Genomic DNA, 26238 nt, shown 5'->3' with positions numbered 1-26238 from the left:
TGCCACTTCTGGACATGGTTTGCATACATACTTCTGGTAGCACATACGATTTACAAAAACACTCCCTCTACTGTCCAACTCCCCCAACTTTTTCTGGTTTGGGTTTATAATTAGATGACCTAAGATGAATAAGAGAATGAAGAATAGAGATAAGTAAAAGAAGAAGTCAAGATGGACACAGAACATTGATTGGATTGATGTCATAGGCAGGGGAGCATTTTATTTGAAAAAAACCCTCAGAAAAACCCACTGTGTTATCAGTGACATCAGCAGGCAACTGAAGGTCTCTGGTCAATGGTTAATTACAGGTCATTATATTCTTTTTGAGGCCGGTTGTTCATTTCATTCAGTTCTGTGTGTCTTTATGCACATGTGTCATTTTGGCACCTAAAGCAGAAGTGAAGCAGAGCTGCCCTTCCACCATGCTGTACACAGTGTGCTTTAAAACGGACACTCAGGGCCACTGGACAATTAGGACTGACGTTGACTGTCAACAGGTGCAAGGAACATCAAATCACACTTATTTATGGGAACAAAAGTCTGGATGAGAAAAGCAGCAAATTGATTTTCCTTGTAAAGCGTTTTTCCTGGGTGGCTGACAACTTGTGTTCACTTTCTTTCCTGTTTTTTTTCTTTAGATCTGCAGGACATGATTATGTATACTAATTTTATGTATGCCTATTTCAGTCACACTCACTGCCTAATATCCCTAGGCAAACATTAAGGCCCTATTGTACACCCTGCGCAAGGCGTGTAGCATACACCCTGTCAACAGTCTATTTTATCGCCTTACACATGTGCCATTCAAATAGTGTCTGAATAGTGAGTTTAGTTTTAATACATCTACACTGATGGCCATGGTGGTCTGGAAGTAAGATGTGTTCAGGTGAATTTCTGCTGTGTTTCTATTTTGGGAGTGGAAACACAGGTGCGCCACTGACTGACATAAACCAAGACAACAAACAGTCAATGGCTGGTGACTGGTGGCAACTGACCGGTGCCAAATTGTGGAACAATTTTAAGAAAATTAAAAGCAGGCATAATACTGTACTATAAATCACTGAATGAGCTCAGAAAGTGACTTTTACTAAATATCTCAATGAAAAGTTGGTACCACTTTAAAATAAGACTACCTTTATAAAGGGTTTATAAATGTTTACAATTAGGTTATTAATGGTTACTAATTAGGTTGTAAATTCCTTAAAATCATTAATAATCAGTTATAACACATACGTAGAAAGGGCAACAATATAGATGGATGTGGGTTTACTATTTGGCAAACAACAGGTCATTGTTGCCCTTTTTACGTATGTGTTATAACTGATTAAAAATGATTTTTAAGGCATTTACAACCTAATTAGTAACCATTAATAAACTAATTGTAATTAACCATTTATGTACCCTTTTTAAAGGTAGTCTTATTTTAAAGTGGTACCGAAAAGTTTAAGGTACTAAAGGGATCAGTGACATTTACTGAATATTTCAATGAAGAGTTTAGTGACATACTAATGATCTCAATGAAGCTCAATGAATCTAGATGTGCTGAAGACCTTAGTGACTTTTACTAACAATCTCACTAAAGAGATAAAGGTACTAAGGAGTTCAGTGAGTTTAACTAAATATCTAAATTAAGAGTTAAATGTAATGAAGAGTTCAGTGACTTTTACTAAAAATCTCATTGAAGAGATAAAGGTACTGAAGAGTTCAGTGACTTTTACAAAAGTTCTCAATGAAGAGCTAACTGTACTGAAGATTTACTAAACAACTAAAGGTAGTCAAGAGCTTAGTGAAAAGCTAAAGGTACAGAAGAGTTCAGTCAAATTTATCAAAAAGCTCAGTGAAAAGCTGAAGAAAATGAAGAGCTCAGTCATAGGTATCAAAATCTTTTAGTACCAATAACATATTTCTTCACATGTTCTTTTTATTTGAGATCTAAAGATTAGTCAGAAACATAGAGAATTTGAGAGAGTGACCTATAGAGAAGTGTTGAGCGGAAAGAAGGAGAAAAGACTCCAGTTACTGAAGCTTGAAATATTAAGATGAATCACCACAAACATAACTATTACAGCCAGGACCCTGTGCAATTGTAAATGATCATCTCTTTGTGTGAATTTAGATCATTTAAAAAGGCAATGTTAAAAGCTATTTTGCTGTTATATAAATTTTCTTGGTTGGAATAGTCTTTCTCTGTTTAAGAACATTTTCTTCATTTCACGGTTCCATTATGGTTTTACCTTTTCCTTTTAAAACAACTTCTTTATTATTTTAATTTGGAAACTTGTAAGTGTTTATTCCATTTGTAGACTGCTTTAATACTTTGTATGCTGATCCAGTTGTTAATAAGACGTTAAATGCCAGGGGATATACTTTTAATTAATGATGGTATACAGTATAAACATGGAAGCAGTGGTTCCATTCCCTTCTGTTCTACAGAGGATCAATTTAAACAACATATATACTCTAAACAGGTGCAAAAAATGAGAATATCACTGAAAAGCTACTTTATTTTAGCAATTCTGTTTAAATGTGAAACACATATATTAAATACAAGTATAAAACACACAGAGGGATATTTTTAAGTGTTTATTTATTTTATTGAAAACCCAAAAAAACAGTGTCTCAGAAAATTAGATTATTATATAAGACCAATTGATATTTTTGGCAGTGTGGGGAGTGTGCCAAATCCTGCTGGAAAATAAAATCCACATCTCCATAAAAGTTGTCAGCAGAGGGAAGCATGAAGAGCTGTAAGATTTTCTGGGAAAACACTGCACTGACTTTAGACTTGATGTAACACAGTGGACCAACACCAGCAGATTACCTCTCCAAACCATCACTGATCATCAGTAAAATTTGCATTTCCTTTGGAATTTAAGGGACCAAATTTTGGAGGAAGAGTGGAGAGACACACAGTCCAAACTACTTGAGGTCTAGTATGAAGTTTTCACAAAATTAATGATGGTTTTGATACTCAAAAGCTAGACATCACGAAAATATCCAAAGAAATTCAGAAACAAGTGAGAAAGAAAGCAATTGAGATATATCACTCTGGAAAAGGTTATAAAGCCATTTATAAAGTTTTGAACCAACAGCGAACCACAGTAAGAGCTATTATCCACAAATTGCAAAACCATAAAACCGTGGTGATCCTTCCCAGCAGAGGTCACAAAAGACCCCACAACAACATCCAAAAAACTGCAGGCCTCATTTGTCTCAGTTAAGGTCAGCGTTCATGACTCTTGGGAAAATACCCTGTGGACTGACAAGGAAGGTGTGTTTCTCATTACATCTGGCGTAAAAGTAACACTGAATTCAGAAAAAGATATCATCATACTTACAGTAAAACATGGTGGTGGTAGTGTGATATCTGGGGCTGTTTTGCTGATAATGGAACCATGAATTCTGCTGTCTAAAAAAACTTCCTGAAGGACAACGTCCAGCTATGTGTTTGTGACCTCAAGTTGAACTGAACTTGGGTTCTGCAGCAGGACAATGATCTAAAACACACCAACAAAGCCACTTCTGAATGGCTGAAGAAAAACAAAGTGAAGACTTTGGAGTGACCTAGTCAAAGTCCTGACCTGAATCCTCTTAAGATGCTGTGGCATGACCTCAAAAAGGTGGTTCATTCTGGAAAACCCTCCAATGTGGGGGGATTACAACAAGTCTGCATAGAGGTGTGGACCAAAATTCCTCCAAGTTCCTGCAAGTTACCACAAACGCTTGATTTCAGTTTTTGCTGCTAAGGATGGAAAAAACAGTTTTTAGGTTTAAGGGGCAAATACTTTTTCACACAGGGCCATGTAGGTTTGGATTTTTTCTCCCCTAATAATGAAACATTAATTTAAATCTACTTGTGTTGTATTTGACTAATTTTTACATTTGTTTGATGATCAGGAAAATTGAAAAGTGATAAACAAAGTAAAAAATAAGAAATCATGAACAGAGCAAACTCCATCTCTTTCTTTCTCTCTCTCTTAGAGTGATATCTTTATATAAGCTTTTCTAGTTCTTGGGTCTCAGTACATGCCCTCACAGAGATAAAGTGTTATGGTTGAAATTGGCACTGTATGGTTCATTGCTCCCTCACCCACAAATAGCTTTCGCAGCAACAAACCACACACTGCCGGTGCAGCGCTGAAAGATAATCTGTTGCGGTGACATATAGAATCGACGGAACAACCTTTGGGGCTTTTTTCCACTTATTTCTTTGGGAACTTTGAGAGCCAACTGTGGGCTGGGAGTTTTTGTATTTCTCTTTTTGACACATTTAGCTAAGGCTGTGTTACCTGTTTACAGTAGTCTGTTACCTTTGGCAAAAGTGGACACCTTTCCAACAATGAAAAACATGGCAATTTGTGTGGAGTTTAAAACGCAGCAGCTTCCTTGTACATGGTGTTGGGTTTCAGCACCTGGGACAGCTCCTCTGTTTACAAATGTTCATTACTGTCGACAAAGTACAGTTGTGCTGGTTGTGTTTGTATGAGTGGGTCAGAAACAGCAGTGCTGCTAGTGTTTTTAAACACTGTGTTCACTCACTGTTTACTCCATTAGACACTCCTACCTAGAGCTGTTCCACCATGTAGATGTAAAGTCACAGAAGAGACAGAAGCTCTGAATCTGTTGCTGTACATTTGTGGTTTCATCAGCAACAAAAGGATGCTGCCCACATTACACTGCCCACGGGAAATTATTGGTGGAAAATTCTCAGTCCAACAATGACACTGAGGTGTTTAAAAACACCAGCAGCACTGCTGACTGCCTGATCCACTCGTACCAGCACATCGCACACTAATACCCAGATCAGACTACACAAATTTAGCCCGATTTTGACTGGATTTTGTCGGAGCCGACAAATTGCCTGCGTTGGATCCAAATTTCAGTGTTGCGAGCGACAAAGGTCCATGTAGTAAATGACATAGTCAAAGAGCAGTAATTTAACGTGAGCAATGCCGTCTGAGCTTCCGTCGAAAAGACTAGCATGAATTTTTTGTATTTTATTGCCTAGTTTGACATGCTCCGCGACGCGCTCCCTGACACTGACCAATAGGAAGACAGAGTGTTCTGTGGTGCACAGATGGGAACATGGTGAAAAGAAAGTGGGACTTTGCTCCTGCAGTTCGCTGGACCAGCAAAACAGAAGAAAAGTTTGTTGAGCTGTGGCAACAATACTCGTGCCTTTATTCTGTTTATTCTTTCTTTATTTACTCTGTTTATTCTTTTTTACTTTATTCTATTCTGTTTACATGCACTGAAACCTAGCTAAAGTAACTACATCTTTACCACAAGTCTCTGGAGTAAACAAAGCCTGTGATGTCCTCTTTGGGTCACCCAGAAACGAGCCCACAGTCTCTTCTTTTTCTTCTTTTTGCTTTTTTTCTGAGCACAAAAGCGCTACCATCATGCAAAGCGCTTCTGTAGCCATTATTGTCAGATTCTGTCCTCCTCCCCTGCGATGACCTACAAACTGATGCAAGGACTTGGACGATGATTGGAAAACTACAAAGTGTTCTATATGCTATGTGGAGCTGAGAATATTAATAATGGGTGTAGAAACAATGTCATGATGTTATGCTTGATCAATGTGTAAAAATATTGTGTGAGGGGCACCAAGTAGTCCAGCAATCTAAAGCACCGCCACTATGATCGGGAGACAGTTGGTTCGAATCCCAGTCATGCAATTTGCTATCAGCTCAGAGAGCACAATTGGCCTTGCTCTCTCCAGGTGGGTAGATGACGCTCTTTTCCCTCATCACATCAAAGGGTGATGTTCAGCACAAGGCATCTGTGAGCTGATGTTACGAAACCAAGTTGCTGCACTTTACTCTAAATGCACTGGCTACTCGGAAATGCTGCATCTGCAGCAGTTTGAAAAGAGGTGGTAGCTGACTTCACATATATTGGAGGAAGCATGTGCTAGTCTTCACCCTCCTTGTGTTGTGGCATCATTAGTGATAGGGGATATACAGCTGGCTAACAGCTAAATGGGAGAATATTCTATCAGCATTACCAAATTGATCAAGCTGGGTTTCAAGTTGACCATACTAATTGATTACCTTTTTCAAAGCTAGTTGACTTGGTTGGTCAAGCTGGTCATGTTGGCAACCAGCTTGCTAGTCAGAATGCTTGGAAGTATTGGTTGACTACTTAACTACTTACCTTAACCAGGTAAACCCTCACAAACTCAAAAGCATGGGTCTTTGAATGGATTCTCACAGATTATAACATTGATGTAATTTTCCAAAAAAAGGTTCACCAATAGCTGGAAAGGACTTTTTCCTGACAAAATCTAGGACACCCTCTAAAAACATTCAACAACAGCCTCTATAAAACATATTGAAACATACAGACATATTTTTGACAGCGAGTATTTTCTCCTCCCACACCTCCCATGAAGACATGAAGATCTAAATTATTTGTTCTCTCTGTCTCTGACAGTAGATGCTGTACTTTGACATCTACTGTGGCGAGAGCTGGCTGTTATTTTCCGGGACAGTGGAATGACGAATTTCTGACTCTTTTGAGATCTTTTTAAATCCCCTTTCTCCTCTGACTCATCTGCATCTACAGTGTTCTTTCTGAAGGCCTCAGAAATCCCTTTTGGATTTATTTGGATGGTGATACCACTCACTTCAGTAGTCCAGAGGAGCCCAAACTAAATGCCTGAGGTTAAAATAAGGCCTTTTTCTGTTTTGTTCTCTGCTCCATATGGAAACGCTGTTTTTGGTAATTGAAAATTTATCTTTTTGAAAATGATCTTCAAGGTGGAAATTTTTGCATGTTCTGTTTTCAGTATTGTTGTGTGAACAGGGCCTTTTGAATTGAGCTTTGTGAAAACAATAATGTTACAATACACACATGTTTCTGACTGAATCTCCTTACTCCTTACTAAAGACCTCCTTTCTTCTTATATAGTGATCTACATACTGTATAATATTCTGATTAGATTAAGAATGTTGCACTGTACACCACATAAGGGAAGAGTATTTAGCTTCACTTTATGTAGCTACATAAATGTATTAAAAATATCTCTTTCTCTCTTCCTTTCTTTCTCTCTGTCTTACTCACTCGCTCCTCCTCAGTCTCTCTCTTTCTCTCTATCATCTCTTTCTTTTTTTTCCCTCACTATCTCTATCCCTCTCCCTCTCCATCTATCTCTATACATTTCTCTGCCTCTCTCACTCTTTTTCTCTCAGTCTCTCTCACTGTCTCTCTCTTTCCCTCTTTCTGTCTCTATCACTCTCTCTCACAGTCTCTCTCTCTCTCCCTGTCCCTCTTCCTGTCCCTTACACTCTTTTTGTCTCTCTATCACTCTCTCTCCTCCCCAGTCTCTCTCTTTCTCTCTATCATCTTTCTCTTTCTGTTTTTCTCCTTCACTATCTATATCCTTTTTTGTCTCTCTCACTCTTTTTTGTCTCTCTATCACTCTTTTATAGTCTGACTCTCTCTGACAGTCTCTTTCTCACTATCTCTCTGTCCCTATTTTTGTCTCTCAGTCTCTCTCTCCTTCCCAGTCTCTTTCTCTCTCAGCCTCTCTCTCTGTCTTACTCACATTCTCCTCTCTAGTCTCTCTTTTTCTCTCTATCATCCTGTCTATCTCTCTCTTTCTCTCTCTTACAAACACTCTCTACACCCCACACTCTCTCTCAGCTTCTCTATCACTCGTCCTCTCTCTTTCCCCTTCAGTCTTTCTCTCACAGTCTTTCTCTCTATCCCTTTCTCTCTCACTCTCTCTCTCTCTGTCTCTCTTTCTGTCTCTATCACTCTCTCACATTCTCACCCACACTCCTTCACTCTCTCTCCTCCCAAATCTCTCTCTCAGTGTCTTTCTTTCTCTCACTTTCTCTATTACTCTCTCTCCTCCAGTCTCTCTCTCTCTCTCTCTCTCTCAGTCTCTCAGTGTGGATGGTCTGGTGTCGCTATGCGCTGGGTTTTATGTTCTGTAATTATAAGAGAACAGTGCAGTAGTTTTTGTTTATTATTATCATTATTATAAATTAGTTAGTAATACTGGGAGTAAACGCTGTATTAGAGCGGGTGTGTGTATCTGGAGTGGTGTCCGCGTGCTGCGCGGGTTTGGCGGTATTTCTCTGAGGTGATTTTGGGGGTTTCAGCATGCTGCTGCTGCTGCTGCCGCGCGCGCTGTGGATCTGCCTGCAAGTTTTCTCCTGGAGTTCAGCGCAGGTACGGAGCGCAGCCGCGTCTTTATTAACTCTCGGTTTTTACTGTTTTATGTGTTTTAAGTGTAAAAAGCCATTTGTTTCGGAGTGCCTGGTTTTCTGAGCGCTGACAGCGGCTCCGTGTGAGTTTTATAATTGTTAAAAAAGCGTGTTTTCGCCCCATTTCTGATCCTGGTGGGGGGGGGGGGGGGGGGGGTGGTTTAATTGTTATTAGCCGAGGTAATTAGCGTTAGCTAGTAAAGCTAATCACTGAAATTACTGAAACAAAGAGCTCTGGCACTGAGTGAGACCAGCTCTCAAAATATTATTCCATCCTCGACGAAAAAAATTGAAGGGCATTTTTATCATTTTTGGTTTTAAATAATTAAAAATATGTATTTATTCTTTATACAGTGGTGTTAAATGGCAGCTGTCACACAGTGTACAGCACAAATATAGCAATATATTTTATTTACTACACTAAATTACTACCAGGGGACCTACACTCTTTAGTCCCCTGAGTCTCCTAAGCTCAAGAAATGCGTTAATTCATATATAATAATTAGCTTTACAATAATTATGTATTTATGTATATTTAGGTATGTTTTCAATTTGAGTTTAGCTGGTCTAGAGCTGTTAACCAGTTCACCAACATAGGAATTTTTTGTTGTCCTGATTACCCAGCTTTAACCACCTTAACAATCCCTTAACAAGACCACCTGAAGTGTAATTATCATGACAATTATATCATAGGTCTATGTGGTAAAAAAAAAAAAAAAACATAAAAACATATTCTTCAAATATATGCATAATGGTTTACATTTTTACATGTACCAAAATAGTACCAAACAGCACCATTTAGAGTTATCAGATCTGAAAAATATTAATAATCTGAATATAAAGGAATTTTAAAACATTCAAGAAATTACAATAAAACATGTATATAAAGCAAGATAAAACAAATGTGTAATGTAACCATTTGTATTAAGAATAACAGCTCACTTTAGCATAAAAAGGAGCTTTTGTACTAAACATGAGCAAAACCTCTTTAAAGTTTAGTTCAGTTCAGGAAAACTATGCAAACTTTGAAAATCACTGCCACATAAAAGAGTTCTTTACAGGTTCCTGACAAACAACACAAGCGTATTTGGCATTGCATTATGTACTATATACTAGTACTACTACAGTATCACTTTGAAATTCTGCACACAACACATTACAGCATTTCCTCATATATGTTACACAGTACTAGTCATCATATTGTTTTGCCGCTAGCCATTAGTGTGATTACACTGTGGAGTTTTCCCCCAGACAGTTTGTTGGTTTGTTAGTTTTGTCTGATTGTTAAACAGACTTTAATAGCAGACAAAGATAAACTGAGGTAAAAAATATCCAAACCAATCTATCCCTGTGTGAAAACGTAATTGCCCCCTTAACCTAATAACTTGGATGTGCCACACTTGGCAGCAACAACTGCAATCAAGCTTTACTGATAACTGGCAATGAATCTTCCACATCTCTGAGGATAAATTTTGGTTCACTATTCTTTACAGAATTGTTTTAATTCAGACACATTGGAGGGTTTTTAAACATGAACGTCCATATAAGATCACCCACAGCATCTTAATCAGACTTTATCTAGGCCACTCCAAAACCTTTTTTTTTTAAGCCATTCAGAGGTGGACTTGTTTGTGTGGTTTGGGTCATTATCCTGCTGCAGAACCCAAGTACACCTGAGCTTGAGGTCACAAACAGATGGACGGATATTCTCCTTTAGAATTTTCTGGTAAGCTACTGTAAGGGCTGGTGCCCGGCCTCAGTGTCCTCCACGGCATCAGAGGACGCGCCAGGCCAGCGCCGAGGGCTAATTGGCTAATTATCAACACCTGCTTTCAACAGCTTATAAGCAACGCCAACTAGCCACTCGGCGCTGGATCTTTGAAGCTCGTGAGAGCGAATCTATGCCGGTTTTCCGAGCGAGCCCCGGCTCTTTATATTTATCTCTTTCCCTTTCGAGTTTGGTGGAGCTGTGTAGAGCAGTGAGCTCCACGGCCGCCATCTACCTCTCTAGTCTGGTGGAGCAGAGCAGTGTGCTCTCCTCCGCCGTCACTCTCTCTTTGTGTCTGTGTGTGTGTGGGTGTAGCAGAGGCGAGGCACGCGGTATGCTCACCCTCTCTCTTTCCCTCGCTGTTTCTCCCTTCTCTGGTGAAACAGCATTTAATCCACAATCACCTTAGTTCAGTTTTGTTTTCTTTGGAAGTCCTTTTATTTTAGTTAATCCTTCACCTCGCGCCATAAGAGGTAGCCGCTTCCAGGCGATCCTTAGTTACGTATTCTCCCCCTCTCTCTCACTCACGCTAAGCTTGACTTTTGTTTTCCACCCGTTTTCCTCCTCCGCCCGTTTTCGTTGCTCCGCCCCTTTCGGCGGAGGTCCTTAAGAGTGATTAAAGCGGCCGCGTCCCAATCCGCTCGCTGGTTCAGCGGTTAGAGCATTGGGCCGCGACAGCGTGAGTTCAATCCCCGCGTGGAGCGGGGTTTAATAATAATAATAATTATATATATATATTAGGGGTGTCACGATTCTCTAAATCCTCGATTCGATTTCATTTTCGATTTGAGGGTCACGATTCGATTCGATTCTCGATTTTCTTGTTTTTTTTTCTTGTTATTATTTTATGCCTCATAAAATTTAAATAATATATTTATTATTATTATTATTATAAATATTATAAATATTATTATTATTATTTATTAAGATATATATGGTAATGCCATCTAGTGACTTTTTTTGGTAGCAACAGTGTGCACTATTAAAACAAGCAGTTTATCAGAGCTGTGTGTGGATGGCTGGTGAAACTGCTCACTTACATGAAGCTGCAGTTCTTCATCCAACCACTAGTCGGAGCTGCAGCAGCAGCACAAGCCCACTCAGTCACTACTTCAGTACAGCCCAGCCACGGGCTACAGGGCTCAGCCAGTCCGTTTTTACTGTTTCTGTAAACAAATAAAGGTTTTAACCCCACTAACCGGATAATACAGCTCACTACAGTTCATCTTTCAGCCCAAGCAGCTAACAGCAGCAGTTTAGAGCAGCCGTCACGGAGTCACTGCTGGGATTACATTATAAACAGGTCAGTTAGCGCGCTGCTAACCTCAGGATGTTTATAACTACGGAGTTTAGTGGACACACCACGGCCGCCAGGTAAGTCTTTTAAAGGCTACTGAAGACTATTAAAGGCTATTAGAGGTTATTGAAAGCATTATTGGGGGGCAGAAATCAGTACAGGCTGGTTAGATAAGTGATGTGGTGAAACTGTGACTAGCGCTGTCACAGTGATGTTTATTAACGTCATTAAAACAGATTTTGTCAGGTATTGTCTTATAAATATTTACACACAACTTATATCTCTCCTAAAAAGCGTTTATTTTAGTCAGAAACACGCTTGTGTTTACTTTATCTGAGAGAAAGATGTTTTTTTAATTCAATGGAAAGCAACAGGTGTAGTCAATTATAAGTTTAAGATTTTTAATCCACCTCACTGTGATCTATAGTCAGTGTTCTCAAGTCACACTGACACGCATTTCAGCGAGTTCACACGCTCTCACCTGCGAGCACCCACCCCTCCGTTAGATACAGATACAAAACCTGCGCCTGCGTAGCGCGCGCGGGAGGGATCGTCAATCCTCTTTTTGACTTCGATACTCGAGACCATGACCTCATTTCGATTCGATTTCGATAAAATATCGAGATCGTGACACCCCTAATATATATATATATATAATAATATTATTATTATTAATAATAATATTATTATTATTATTATCCTTTTTTTCTTGGGTTTACCTGCTTCGAGATCTACTGCTCTGCACTTGGATTCTACAACCTTCTGGGCTACCGCTCCCCAACCCCCTTACAGCTACAGAATTCCTGCTTTCATCTATTACAGCTGTCCTGATCCTGAAGCAGCAAAGCAGCCCCAGACCATTACACTACCACCACCATGTTTTACATTCAGTATGTTGTTATTTTTCTGAAATTATGTGTTAGTTTTACGCTAGATGTATGGGACACACACCTTCCAAAAAAGTTCCACTTTTATCACACCAGTCCAAAGAAAATTTACTCAAAGTCTTGAGGATCATCAAGAGTTTCTGGTAAATGTGACATGGGCCGTTGTGTTCTTTTTGGTCAGCAGTGTTTTGGCCTTGGAACTCTCCCATCGATACCATTTTCACCCAGTCTCTTTCCTAATATTGAATCATTAACACTGACTCTAACTAAGGCAATTGAGACTTGCAGTTCTTTAAATGTTGTTCTGGGTTTTTTGTGACCTCTTGGATGAGTTGTCCATGCCCTTTTGGAATAATTTTGGCCGTCTGGCCACTCCTGGGAAGATCTTTTAGCTGCTTCATGTTGTCAGACAGGTTCTGTTCTATTATGTTTGTTATTAAAGTTTGTTTGACCATATATATAAATATATATAAATTCCAACATTACTGAATCCATTTTTTATTGCTCAGAGAAATATATCACCACATCAATACTTCACAAAACAGTGTAACATAACCAGGCCAGTATAATGTATTCAAATATAAAGTCTTGTAAACAGAGCTAGATAAAAAGAACCACATTAATTTAGTATCATCTTTAGTGGGTGTCTCTCCTCTCTCTGATACAGTGTGCATGTGAGTGCAGTGTAGAGGAGTTTTCAAATCAACACAAGGACAAAATCATGCATACATGCACTTTGATTATTAAATAAGCCATGCTAAATGTTACAGAATGTGTTCCCAATTGGGGAAATTTAACACCTGTTTCAGTTTCAGACTTTTCAGTTTGGTCTGAACCTCAACAGCAGGTGTGAAAGGTGCTGTGAATCGTGATCTTGGTCATCTTGTCATCTTAATGTAGCTAAATTCTACAAACCAGTCAGTTTCAGGTTGAGGGAGATGCAGCCCACATAGGTGATGATGACAGAAGATAGCAAAGTTCACTACAGTGCTTACTTTACAGCAGTGTGAAACCAAAACTAAGCAGGATAAATGTATACAGTGTAACGAAAGCATGAACATATGTCCTGACACTTATCCCTATGTCATGTCCTGGCCCTGTTTCCTGTCTGTCCTCGTGCCTGTGTGTGTCCCACGTGACCTGTGCCCCTGTGTTCTGTCCCAGTATTTTTCCACCTGTGTCAATTTGTAGCTCCACCCCCTAGCCCAAAGTGTTTCCACTTCCCATGTGTGTTATATAGCCCTCCTGTGTCAGTGTTTGCTGTCGGTCTTTGCACCAACTCCTGTCGTTTGTCTTTCCACGTCTCTCTTGTTTATTCCCGCGCTTCTTAGTTCCCTGCTTTTTTGGTTTTTCCTGCCCTGTTAGTTATTTTTCTGTCTAGTCTAGTTCCTTGTTATTTCTAGTTTATTTCATGTATATATATCCCTGCCCTGTTTAGTTTATAGTTTTGTTTCAGTTACTCGTTTGTTTCCTTGTATAGCCTCCCTGTTTGTTTTATGTTATCGTTACACCCTCGTTTGTTTTGGTTTATTTCTTTATTCATTGTTTATTTGTTTCTTTGTTTTTGTTTACTCATTTATTTGTTATTTATTTAATAAATGTTCTTACCTGCGTTTACATCCGCCTCCATGACTCCCTGCCTAGCTTTTCTAAAAAAGGGTGGGAAGTGCTGGGCAGTATGACCAGAAATGTGTATAACTCATTTGTCAAGATTTCACTGTATATCTGTTATGAGTACATATAATATAAACCATTAAGGTTTTAAAATAAGGCTTTGATTACTATTGGGTTTACTTTGTCCCACAAAATTACACAGTATGTGAAGAAATCAGACTTCATTAACAGAAAAACAGCTGAAGAATGTAAACAGTAGACCTTAAAAAGAACTTTAACACAGCTTCTTTTAAATTCCATAAACCCTGTAATGGTCCTTAAATACTCAAAATGTAAGTATATAATGTAAGCTCTATTCCTCAAGTAAGACATAAGATTAATATCTATTTACAATATGTTATTATTAAAGCCATTAGAGGCATTACAGTATTTAAATCAGCCACAATTCCCTTCTTTCTACAGTTTTAAGTATTAATATATTTAAAAGAGCTATAGTAACTGCTCTTGAAGTTTATTTGCACCTCGTATCCAGAGTTTTAGGGAGTTTCATTATATGTGATGAGATGATGTGAGATTCTGTACCCAGGACCTGGGTTCTGGGTATGTCCGGAAGCTGGGAGGAACTTTTTCCGAACTGTGCATTGATCGCAGTAGGAGCTCCTCAGATAAAGTGCTGTTCTGATTTCTCTCCAGGCAGGACGGAGTGTTTGACTCCACAGAGCTAAGCTATCATCACTCCATATTAGCTGGTTATTATAACTGGCTAGCATTAGCTAATGAGCTGTATCTGCTGTATCTTGTACACATTGCTCCACAGCACGCCTCTAGCGGTATGGCGGTATATAAAAGTTGCAAAGAGTTTTTAATTTCTCCTACTGTGTACCGTCCAGCACTAGTAGGAAAGATTCTAAAGAGATGAGTACCTCTGTAGCTGACCGTACTGACAAAGAAAAAAAGGCATCTGTAGGATAGAGGAATCTGTACCAACTGTTAAACCTGATGGTGGTAGCAACATGCTCTGTGGATGTTTGGAACTATTGGACAACATTAGACAAAGACAGTAGTAGCGCAAATGTCTTAAATATTACTTAAAACACAATAAATGACCTGGAATATGGGGGCTTTGTGTAAACGTTGGGTAATTTAACAGCTATTTCTACCAAGAGGAACACTAAAATATCGAGCAAGAATTCTGCCTGAAGCTTTTTCATGGCTTCCAGAACATCTCTGGTCAAGGTGCAACTTACTATATTGCTAGCTCAGATTTGTTTTAGCTTCAGAAAACCTTAAAAAAAGAAATGCTGTACGAATCATTCAAAAGCAGTCCAGAATTATCTATATTAGTATTAAATTTACAGCTGTATAATTGGTTTTGACTTGGAGTGAAATGACTTCATATAACCTGCCATTTTATATTCAGTGGCTGTCTCTCAAAGACTGCAGTGCATCCGAGGACAGGTGCTTTTCTCAGACATTATGTCACTGAAAGCTGTCTTTTTTGGTAGCAATGCATTATTTTACTCCCCCATCGTTTGACTCAATTCAGTCACTCACTATCCTTTAAGGACAGCTCGAAACACTTATGTTTAGGTTGTAACTATGTTGTGCTGCTTATGTCAGGAAGTTTTTATCTCCTCTTTTAATCACTTTAAAAAGATCGTTATTTTTGATGGACAGCTCTGGTGGACAGTAACAAACACTAAGTTTGAATTATGTTGTGTAAGGGGTGTAACAGTAGAGTTTGACATGTTGCGTGGATACCATGTTTTTCCAGCCAAATATGAGCCGATACCGATACAGATGTAGTTGTAATTGTAAAGTAGTTACAACTAATTTGTTCTAAAATGTTCTAATTTCCCATTATATATCTACTAGAGACAGATTATATTTGTTCAGAATTATTTATTTAACTTTAATCCTGGATATTTGAAGTGCATTATTAGGATCATGACATTCTGGATCATTGACTTTTTTTTACTAATCTGATAAAATTCTTGTATTTTTTTATATCTCAGTTAGGGATGTACCATATCATGTTGTATGCATTAATACAATTATTATTTTATTTTGTTGCAGTTAGGCCTGTCACAATAACTACATTATCGACTTATTGTTTAATAAATGGACATGACCTCAATCATTTTAATAATCGTGATATCGTCCTTTGTGTTTGCACTTACAAAATGCACTTACATATATTGTGACTGTGGGCTGTGACTTAGTTTCGTGTTGCCTCAGCCTTCCATTCACCATCAGTGTATCTCTTGAGTGAGGCTGGGTCTTTAGGCCGGTTCAATGCGCGCCAGCTGGGACAGACAGGGGCTGCAAACCATGGTGTGTGGCGGACACACGTTTCCCCTGCCTCCTCACTTCGCAGTATGTATGTGTACATAGTACACACTAAAGAGAAAGGACCTACTATAATCTACTTCGGTTTAAGCTGTAAATATTTTTAAGGTACCAAAATTAGATGCGTAAACTGGAATAGAACATTTATTGTCTTTAAAAGAGTTAATTAATTTGTTACAATATTATATTATTATTTTCTTAGTGCCAAATTAGTGGTCTAAAAATGCCAACAATATCGTTTATCACAATAATTTCTGGGACAAAATATTGTTTGCAAAAAAAAAAAAAAGTATATCGTGACAGGCCTAGTTGCAGTGTATTCTTGAACTGATTTTTTTAATTCAACGTTTTGTCATATTGCAAGAGTATCGCTATCGTGAAAATACCATAACATATTGTGATATTATTTTAGGGTCATATTCTCCACCCCTAGGGAAGGGCCCAAGGTTCCAAATGATGGTACTAACATGCCCACCTTTTAATCAATCCTGCTTTATTATATACATTATACATTCTCCTATAAATAGCTCTGGAAATGAGTTCTGGGAGGTGTAGAAATCTCACGCAATTAATAATAACGTCCACATGTCTCTTCCTTCTTCTCTTTGTGCAGATGGATCCTGAGGTGGGGCTAACAGCACAAGAACAGGTTCTCCTGCTCTACGATATCAAACTCCAGTGCCTCCAGAACATCTCAGAACATAACCCGGCAGGTTGGTCAGTCCACCTACACATGCCCTTCGCCTCCGCATGGACCAGCGTATTGAGCTGCAGACGCGATACGCTTCCTTTAATACTCCGTTTCTCTGGATCACTGTCATGTTTAAGCAGAACCTTAATGAGTCAGTCAGAAGAGTGGTGGTAGATGCATATTAGGATGTTCTGCAGGAACTGTATTTCTATTTTCAGCCATGTTCCTTTTATCTGGAGTAGTGCTGGACGATATGGCCAAAATTCATATCACGATATATTCCTTAATTTCGGTCGATACGATATAATTTCGATATCGATATAAATACTTAGAAGGCCACAGAAAACTGCGAAGAATCCCTGCAATGGAAATATGTACCTACTACTGTCTGAAAATTTAATTTAAGTCTTTGAAACCTCCTTTCACGAAAACATTATAATATTTAATAAATAAAAAATAGTCAAGATAAATCAATGCTCAATTTTATTTGCATATAGCAAAATAAAAACATGACATCCCTGTCAAACATAAGCCTATATAACTATTACAAATAAAAATAACTTTAAATTAGGATAGAAGCAGAGCTTCTTATTCTTTTGTAAACAAATTTAACAGATCAAAACAAAAGTGTTTCAACTAGGATAAAGAACACAAGAAGCCTTTATACACATAAAAGCAACAAAATTTTCCCGTCAAATAAACAAACCTATAGGCTTTATCAACTATAAATAACTTAGTTACAATATAAGCTACAAAAGTGCTTCAGCCAAAATACAACTCTTTATAAACATAAAAGGAACATGATATCCCCGTCAAATAAACAAACCTAAAGGATTCATAAACTTTAAATAACTTAAATAACTTACAACATACGCTATAAAAGTGATTCAGCCAGTATAAGGAAAATATTGTATGTAGTGGAACTGATTGAGGTGGTGGAACAGATTAGATGTTTTAACGTTACCGCTGCTAACCTGCTCCACTCTCCGGCACAATTTGCAGCAAACTGAAGTTTAGCAGACCTTTGAGAGTTGAACCAAATCCTCACCACTGAATTAGACCTCCCTCCTTCAATTGATCACTTGTGGAAGCGGCAGGGGCATTCATTTTGCATCAAAAATGTCCCGCGCTGGGAGCCAAGAGGACCCGCGGCTGACCGAGAGGACCCGCGACTGACCGCTGACCGAGCGGACCCGTGGGCGGACCGAGCGGACCCGAGGCTAGGCTAGGCTAGGCTCGGCTTGGTTCCGCTCCGTTCCACTCCAGCGCGGAGCATTTCAGATGCAAACCGAGCCTACCTTAGCCTTGGATCCGCTCGTCCCGGCTCCGTTTGGCTCCAGCGCGAGGCATTTTAGATGCGTAGCGGACCCGAGCCTAGCCTAGCCTAGCCAAATCTAGCCTAGCCTAGCCTAGCCTATCTGGCTACGTGCCTATGTGATTACATCATCACGCACAGAGATAGTCCAGCTACGGAGGCTGATTGTGTTCAGGTGTGCGGCGAGCTGACGCCAGTAAAACACCTGTCCGTGACAGATTCTGTAAATAATACATATCGATATACCACAAAAATGATATCACCGTTATTGAAACATTTCTTATCACGATAAATACCGATATCGAATTATTGTCCAGGCCTAATCTGGAGTGCTGTTAACTTGTAGTTTCTGAGGCTGGTAACTCAGATAAACTTATACTGTGCAAAAGAGGTAACTCTTTGTCTTCCTTTCCTGTGGTGGTCCTGATGAGGGCCAGTTTCATCATAATGTTTGTGATGGTCTTTGTAACTGCATTTGAGGATACTTTAAGGATACGTTCTTGGTATTTTTTGGATTTACTGACCTTCATTCTTTAATGTTGTTTTTTTTTTTGCTTAACTTTTGTTGAGTAGCTTTTGCCATAATATGGATTGAAACATTACTCAAATATTCACTATTCACTGTATACCAACTCTCCTTACAACTTTACAACTGATGCTCTCAAACACATTAAGAGACAAGAAATTCAAATAATTAACTATTGACAAGTTCAGCACAGCTATTAACTGAAAGCTATTTCAGGTTATTACCTCATTAAGCTGACTAAGAAAATCCAGCCAAGATTTGCAATGCTGTCATTTAAACAAGATGTGCTACTTTAAAAAATCTAAAACATATTCTGGTTGTTTTTTTGTATGCTAAATAATCTTATATGATTTTCATCATAGTTCCAATTAATCTACTATATATATATATATATATATATATATATATATATATATATATACATTGTGAGCAACCTAGTTAGGAGGACCCAGTTAAAGCAGGAGACAGAGGCAGGTTCAACAAAAAGTTCCCCGCAGGGCATTTATTAATAAAGGGAAAAAAGAAAAACTGGAAAAATTAGAGTCTCTAGCTCTAATGACCGATGCTGTAGGAGCCAACAGGCTAGAGAGTCCAGTGTCCCTTCAAAATCCAGGAGAGGTCAGTCCATCCTTGACTGGAGTTTTTAGGACAGGGATCCTTCTGTGCATCCGGTCCAGAGTCAGCCTTCTAGGTCAGGAAGAGAGAAAAAAACACGTTAGTGTGGAGCTGGGGACAAGCCAAACCATACTCACCCCAGCCCCAGTAATACTGAGGGACCTTCCCGCCACAATATATATATATATATATATATATATATATATATATATATATATATATATAGCAAACTTGGACTGGTCTCTAAACGATTCTTTCAGACAGAAAATGGGAAAATGATAACTGATCAAATTTGGGCAGATAATTACACTAAATTTTAAATTAGGGCACTGAAGGAAATTTGTCTTGTACTTATGGTGTATAAAGCTATCTATCATAGGTCGCGGTGATATACGTTATATTTAGATTACTTTTAGATTATTATTTTTACATAATTATTTAGACATATTTAGGAAATATGTGTTACCAACATTTGGAAGACAAAGTTTGGGTGTTTTTTTATTAGTCAGCGTAGCTCTAGTCTACAGCTCCATACTAGCATATAATTAGCTTTTTGGAGGTCATTTACACAAAGGATCCCATAATTCTTTCACTAACACTGTGGGGTTTTTATGGAGGACAATTTATACCAAATGTATGCAGAAAACCAAAAAAAATCCAAAGTCTTCCTAACTTAAAACATTGGCTAGATTCTTCAGTTTTATTTTTATTCTTCATGGATCTTTCTAAGAACTGTATCCACAGAGCAATTCCGTCTTTATATCCAAAATCTGTTTTATGACAACATTTTTGTCTTTTGCATGTAGTTCTACATTCAGTACAAAAGAAAAACAAAATTCAGAAAATAAAGATCTAAATTTAAACCAGTTGGAAAAAAAGCCTCTTAATCCACACTGCAAGAATAGAACAGGGCATATGTTTATTTAAGGTTTAAGGTTTTAAGGTTTAAAAATTAAGACACTGGGATTGACTGAGGACTGGGCACCACCATGTCATCCAGTTGTCTAAAACACTGTCACTCCAAACTAACATCATCCCATCGTCCTGAAGCTGAATAAAATAACACACAGGACAAGAATAAAGCTCTTTTGAGCAGCTTTTAGGCAGGACAGTAGTATTGGTTACAGGTAGTCCTGACTTTTAACAAAAAAAAGTCATCGTTAACTCCACAAGCAGAGCCAGGACACAAACTTCAGTTTGGGGATGGCTGACAGAAAATGTTGGGATGCTTCTGGGACAGTTGTGAAATAAACTTAGTCTGAAGATCGTCCTCTTCTTGGTGTTAATGCCACATATACTGTATATCACATATTTTTCCACCCGATATACTCACATATACTCCTCCCTCTCTTCCATCACTCAACACACCACTGTGGGAAACCCCAGAGGAAATAGAGCACCAGATCCTCCATGCTGTTGCATGCCTTTTTATATCCACCAATAGCATGCTATGGTAAACAGACTGCTTCTTGGAGCCCTATATTGTAATCACTCTTGAATTCTTCCAATTGTTCAAATGACAGATAACATTAGTCTTTACTAGCAAAGAATCAAATCAGTTAAATATATTATATAGCAGAAGAACTCATGAATATTTGAGAAGTGAAATAAAGTCTATAGGATTTACAGAAAGTGTGCAATAATTATTTAAACAAAATTAGGCAGGTGCATACATTTGGGTACCGCCAACAGAAAAATGACATCTATATTTAGTAAATCCTCCATTGGAAAGAATAACAGCCTTGAAACATTTCCTATAGCTTCCAATGAGAGTCTGGTTAAAACTTCTGGTTGAAGGTATTTTGGATCATTCTTCTTTACAAAACATCTTTAGTTCAGTCAGGATTGATTCAGGTTTCTGATCATGAACAGCCGCTTTAAATCACACTACAGATCAATTTTTTTTTAAATATTCAGGTCTGGGGACTGAGATGATCATTCCAGAACGTTCTTGAACATTGTTCTCAAGAAACTTCTGACATTGACTGGAATCCTTAACTTTAATTTTAAGATTCTGTAAGGGCTGGTGGCCGACTGGGGCGTCCTCCGGGGCATCGGAGGGCGTGCCAGGCCAGCGCCGAGGGTTAATTGGCTAATTACCAACACCTGCTATGAACACCTTAAAAGCAGAGCCAACCAGCCACTCGGCGCTGGATCTTTGACGCTTCTCAGAGCGAATCTATGCTGGTTTCTCAAGTGAGCCTCGGCTCTTTCTTTTCCTCCCTGCTCTATCCACGGCAACAGCCGTTTTCCTTCTTTGTCTTTGGAGGGAGCAGTGTTCAGCATCGCTGGCGTGCCCCTCCCGCCAAAGTATCTTCCTCTGTCCTTTTCCTCTCTCTCGAGTCTGCTGGAGATATAGCTGTGTGCTCTCTCCTGTGTGTGTGTGTGTGTGTGTGTGTGTAGCAGCCGCGAGGCACGCGGTTTTGCTCACCTACTCTCTCTCCCGCTGTTCCTCCCCTCTGTGGTGGAACAGCATTTAATCCATAAGCACCTCAGTTCAGTTTGTTTTCTTTGGAAGCCATTTTGTTTCGTTAATCCTTCACCTCATCTCATAAGAGGTAGCCGTAGCTTCCACGGCGAGCCTTGTTTACAATTCTCCCCTTCTCTTTCACTCACGCTAGGCGTGAGGTTTTGTTTTCTACCCGTTTTTACTCTCCGCCCGTTTTCGTGGCTCCGCCCCTTTTGGCGGAGGCTCTTTAAAAGGCGATTAAAGCGGCCGCATCCCAATCCGCTCGCTGGTGCAGCGGTTAGAGCACTGGGCTGCGACCGCGACAGCCTGAGTTCGGTTTAATAATAATAATAATTGTATATATGTATATATATATATATATATATATAAAATATTATTATATAATATTAATATATATATTTACGATTATATATTAATTCTTCTTCTTCTTCTTCTTCTTCTTCTTCTTCTTATTATTATTATTATTATTATTATTATTATTATTATTACTTTCCTTTTTCTTGGGTTTACCTGCTTTGAGATCCACTGCTCAGCACTTGGGTTCTAAAACCTTCTGGGCTGGAGCTACTGCTCCCAACCCATTACAGATTCCCAGTACCTGCACTGATCACACAGCCCCACAGCATGATAATAGAACCATCACCACATTTTACTGTGGGGAGCTTTAAGTGTTTGTCTTGTCTGCCATGCATAAATAACCCCCTCCAATTAACTACATTTTAGTTTCAGTTTCAGTCCACAGGACCTTAATCCAAAATGAAGCTGGTGTGTTCAAATGTGTTTTAGCTTTAGCATATCTCATACGACTCTGTTTGTGGCGTGTGTTCAGAAAAGGTTTCTTCTGCATTAATTACTCTCCCATACAGCCTCTCCTTGTGCAAAGTGCTCTGATTAGTTCAAGGATGCACAGTGACGCCATCTGCAGTAAGATGATGATGTAGGTCTTTGGAGCTGGTCTGTGGGTTGATTATGACTGTTCTCACATCCATTTGAGATTTTTCTTGTCCTGCCATTTTAGGTCTTAATTAGAACTGTGCCTGTGGTCTTCCATTTCTTCAGTATGTTCCTCACAGTGGAAACTGACAGCTAAAATCTCTGAGATAGCTTTTTAAACCATGATGTTCTAATAATTAGTGCTAAAGGTATTTAAATCAATAAAACTACAAGGGTGCCCACATGTATGCAACTGCCTAATTTTGTTTACCAAATTATTGCACACTTTCTGTAAATCTTAGAAACCTATTTTTACTTCTCAAATATCACTGTGTTCATTTGCTATATAATATATTTAACTGAAATTGCTGATCCGAACAACCATTGATTTATAAAGAAAAATCATGAAAATTATCAGGGGTGCCCAAACTTTTTCATACCGCTGTAAATAAATAGGTCCTAAAAACCCTAGTATTGTTGATATTGCAATGCAGAGTTACACAGTGCACAGTCGTGCAAAGAGCATTGTAATTAGGTGCACTGTGCATTAATGCAATAGATATAAGCTGTGTACGTGCATTAAAACACCTGTGTCAGTGATGAGTGCATGTTAAAGCCGCTGAACTGAGCTAAAAAGCTAGTATCATCAATGTTTTACAGTACAGACTAGCTGAACAGCACAGATCAACTGAAGTGCTTCTGTACGGACGCTGTTCAGCGCTACATAAGTGTGAGAAATCTCCCTGTGCCAGCAGCAGAATCTTTACTTGCCAAAGCTTACAAAAACAAGCCTGCTGTTTCCTTCAAGCGTGTCACATAATTGCAGTGGCGTGACACAAGCTGGAAAGATGGAACTCTCCCCTAATGCTGCCAGTTCTGTGTGATAATTTCAGCACCAGATGTAATTTAGATATTCCAGTTTTGACCGACACAAATATATTTTTCCTTGTAACAGCAAAATGGACCACCTGCAGAGCACGCCCAGTAACAGTGTGTGTTAAATTATATATCCTCATGCTGAAGGTGAGTTTTGGATATATTTCTCGTTTTTTGTTATGTTACCCATGATTGTGTTTTGTAAGACTATCAAAAAATGTAATGGAAACCAGAATATTCGGTATAAACTTCCCATTAAAATGGAAATTATATCAGATTATTCAGGTCGGACCATATAAAGCAGTTCTGGAGCCGCTCCCAGCATTAGTCAGCTCAGTTAGTCATCGATGATATACACCAAACACACAAAACAGCCAACGCTGTCTGGATAGAGAAGAACCCTATTCATATCCAGTTTAATAAGGAATTAATAGGCAGGTAGGTTAAGAGCTATCCAACATCTAATAGCTAAGATTGTCACAAACAGTGATTACACAAAATTACACAACATGTGTTGTACATAAATCAGACCTCAATAGCAGAAAATCAGTTGAAGAATGTGAACAACAGACTTTAAAAAGAGATACACCAACAACTTTAACACAGCTTCCTTTACTAAACTATATAAGTTAAATTCTTTAATAAACAAAATAAACAGACCTAAAATACTCAGTGTTTAAATATCCAAAGAAATATTTCTCAAAAGGTCTATTACGCAGATAAGACACAAGTTTAATGTCAATTTACAATATGTTATTTTTGAAGCCATTAGAGGCTTTAAAGTATTTAAAAATCAGCCACAATTCCCTTGTTTCTCCAGATAAAATTCAATTCAGTTCAGTGTGCATTAATATTGTCCTTCAAGTTACAGTATTAATATATTTAAAGTGCTATAGTTAATGCTCTTGAAATTTATTTGTACCTCATATCCAGAGTTTTTGGGAGTTTTATCCCTCTGAATAAATTATTCTGTACTCAGGATGGGCTCATCTGGGGGACGAGAGGAACTTTTCTGCGAACTGTGGATCGACTGCTCAATTTCTTTACTCTCTTTCTGAGTGAATAATTGCTGTTTCCTATTGTTTTTCTATTTTACTCAGATAAAAGCACTTATACAGTGAGGAACAGCAGCAGGGGCTCCTCAGATAAAGTTCTGTTCTTAATTCTCTCCAGGCTGGATGGAGCATCTGACTCCATAGTGCTAAGCTACTGTCATTCCAGTGTGTTAGCTTGTAATGATAACTGGCTAGCATTAGCTTTTGCGTGGTTTGCGTGGTGGTAAAATCCGCCCCTGTACACATCTTTATTATCAATACATCAGTGCAATTTCAGTAGCTTAGCAATTGGTTGTCTGAAACCAGCACTGAGTTGTCTGAAACTTATTGGATTTATTATTATTTATTTATTTTATTTATTTATTTCTGAATAGATGCTTTTTGGAAATGCATAAGTAATGTAACCATAATATAATAAATAGTTTGTATAAACCATTAGAGCTAAATCATCAAACTAATCTAAGTATCACACAATCGTACATTCATACACAGTAAGCTAAACTATTTTTACATGTTTCGTATTTTTTTTATTTGATTGCAAAAACATAAAAGTGTGAAATTTACCAATATCCTCTAGTTCAGATGTGATACTACAATAAGCTTAGTGTTAATAAAAAAGACAACAAGCAAAATAAAAAATGTTAACAGAGAAAACTTTATTACATTCAAAGAAAAAACTCTTCATAAAAGGAGCTAATTATGCATTTAGCTGATCTGAGGGGAGTAACAGTGCTATCATAGAGAACACGATCATAATTCCTCAAACTATTTACACATTAAATCCTTGAGTTACAGTTTTATCTACATTTATTCCCTCTGTACGACCATCTGACCATGCCAGCGAGGTTACCTTATCATGATAGCAGGGGTTAGCTTTGTGCCCCAGCCACGTTTGATACTCGGAAATCTGGCGAAAGCGTTTACCATAACCGGTGAATCAACTAACCCGCCAAGCTAACGGTAGCTTCACTCGATCACACACTGGAAAAATGCTGGAAAACAACTTTTGGTAAATGTACTAGTTTGATAAACACATGCAGCAGTAAGTGGAAATACTGAAAAAAACTCCCACCGCAGTGCCAACTCTGAGCTGGTGAAATGCATCATGGGATTGCCTTTGATGAGAAGAATACATGTCACCCTGCCTTCAGAATTGGGGCAAAATAAGGATAACATAATGGGGCAGACATAATGGGGCTATTTCAGGCAAAATCCCTTAAATAAAAACTTTGCTACATATATTTTATTTTTTATTCTTTAAACTAGCTTTTATTGGTTTTATTCAGGTTTCTGCAGTTTCAGTTGTGTCGTGAATTTCGTTCTTGCTCAGAGGTTTTGTGATGGTTGCATCATGCAGTTCTTTAGATGCTCTTTTTGAGTTTTTGGTCATTTCCTGGATGGTTTTGAAGATTGGAAGAGGAAGATTGAATACTGTGCCAAACGTTTTTGTTATTTTGACACTATAACTCCGTTTGTAGTTCTTTAGCGCCTTAGAAATGACTTTGAAACTGTTTCCAGACAGATAGACATCCACAAGTTTCTTTTTTCTAAGGCTATTCAGAATCTCTTTGTGGCATGACATGCCTGACTAGACTGACTGTGAGCTGCCAATTTCACTCTGAA

At 38.4% G+C, this 26238-nt stretch overlaps 1 protein-coding gene across 1 annotated transcript in view; it reads left to right on the top strand.

Moving 5' to 3' along the window:
- pth2rb (parathyroid hormone 2 receptor b) overlaps positions 1-26238 on the top strand; it is a 113815-nt gene that overhangs the window by 11748 nt on the left and 75829 nt on the right. Inside the window, exons 2-3 of the mRNA XM_007257083.4 lie at positions 8096-8193; positions 16748-16847. Of these exons, the coding sequence (XP_007257145.3) occupies positions 8096-8193; positions 16748-16847 (198 nt within the window). The remainder of the gene's footprint in view (positions 1-8095; positions 8194-16747; positions 16848-26238) is intronic.

The sequence above is a fragment of the Astyanax mexicanus genome, chromosome 23, assembly GCF_023375975.1.
Source record: "Astyanax mexicanus isolate ESR-SI-001 chromosome 23, AstMex3_surface, whole genome shotgun sequence".
NCBI classification, from domain to species: domain Eukaryota; kingdom Metazoa; phylum Chordata; class Actinopteri; order Characiformes; family Acestrorhamphidae; genus Astyanax; species Astyanax mexicanus.
This window is presented reverse-complemented; position numbering and strand designations above follow the sequence as displayed.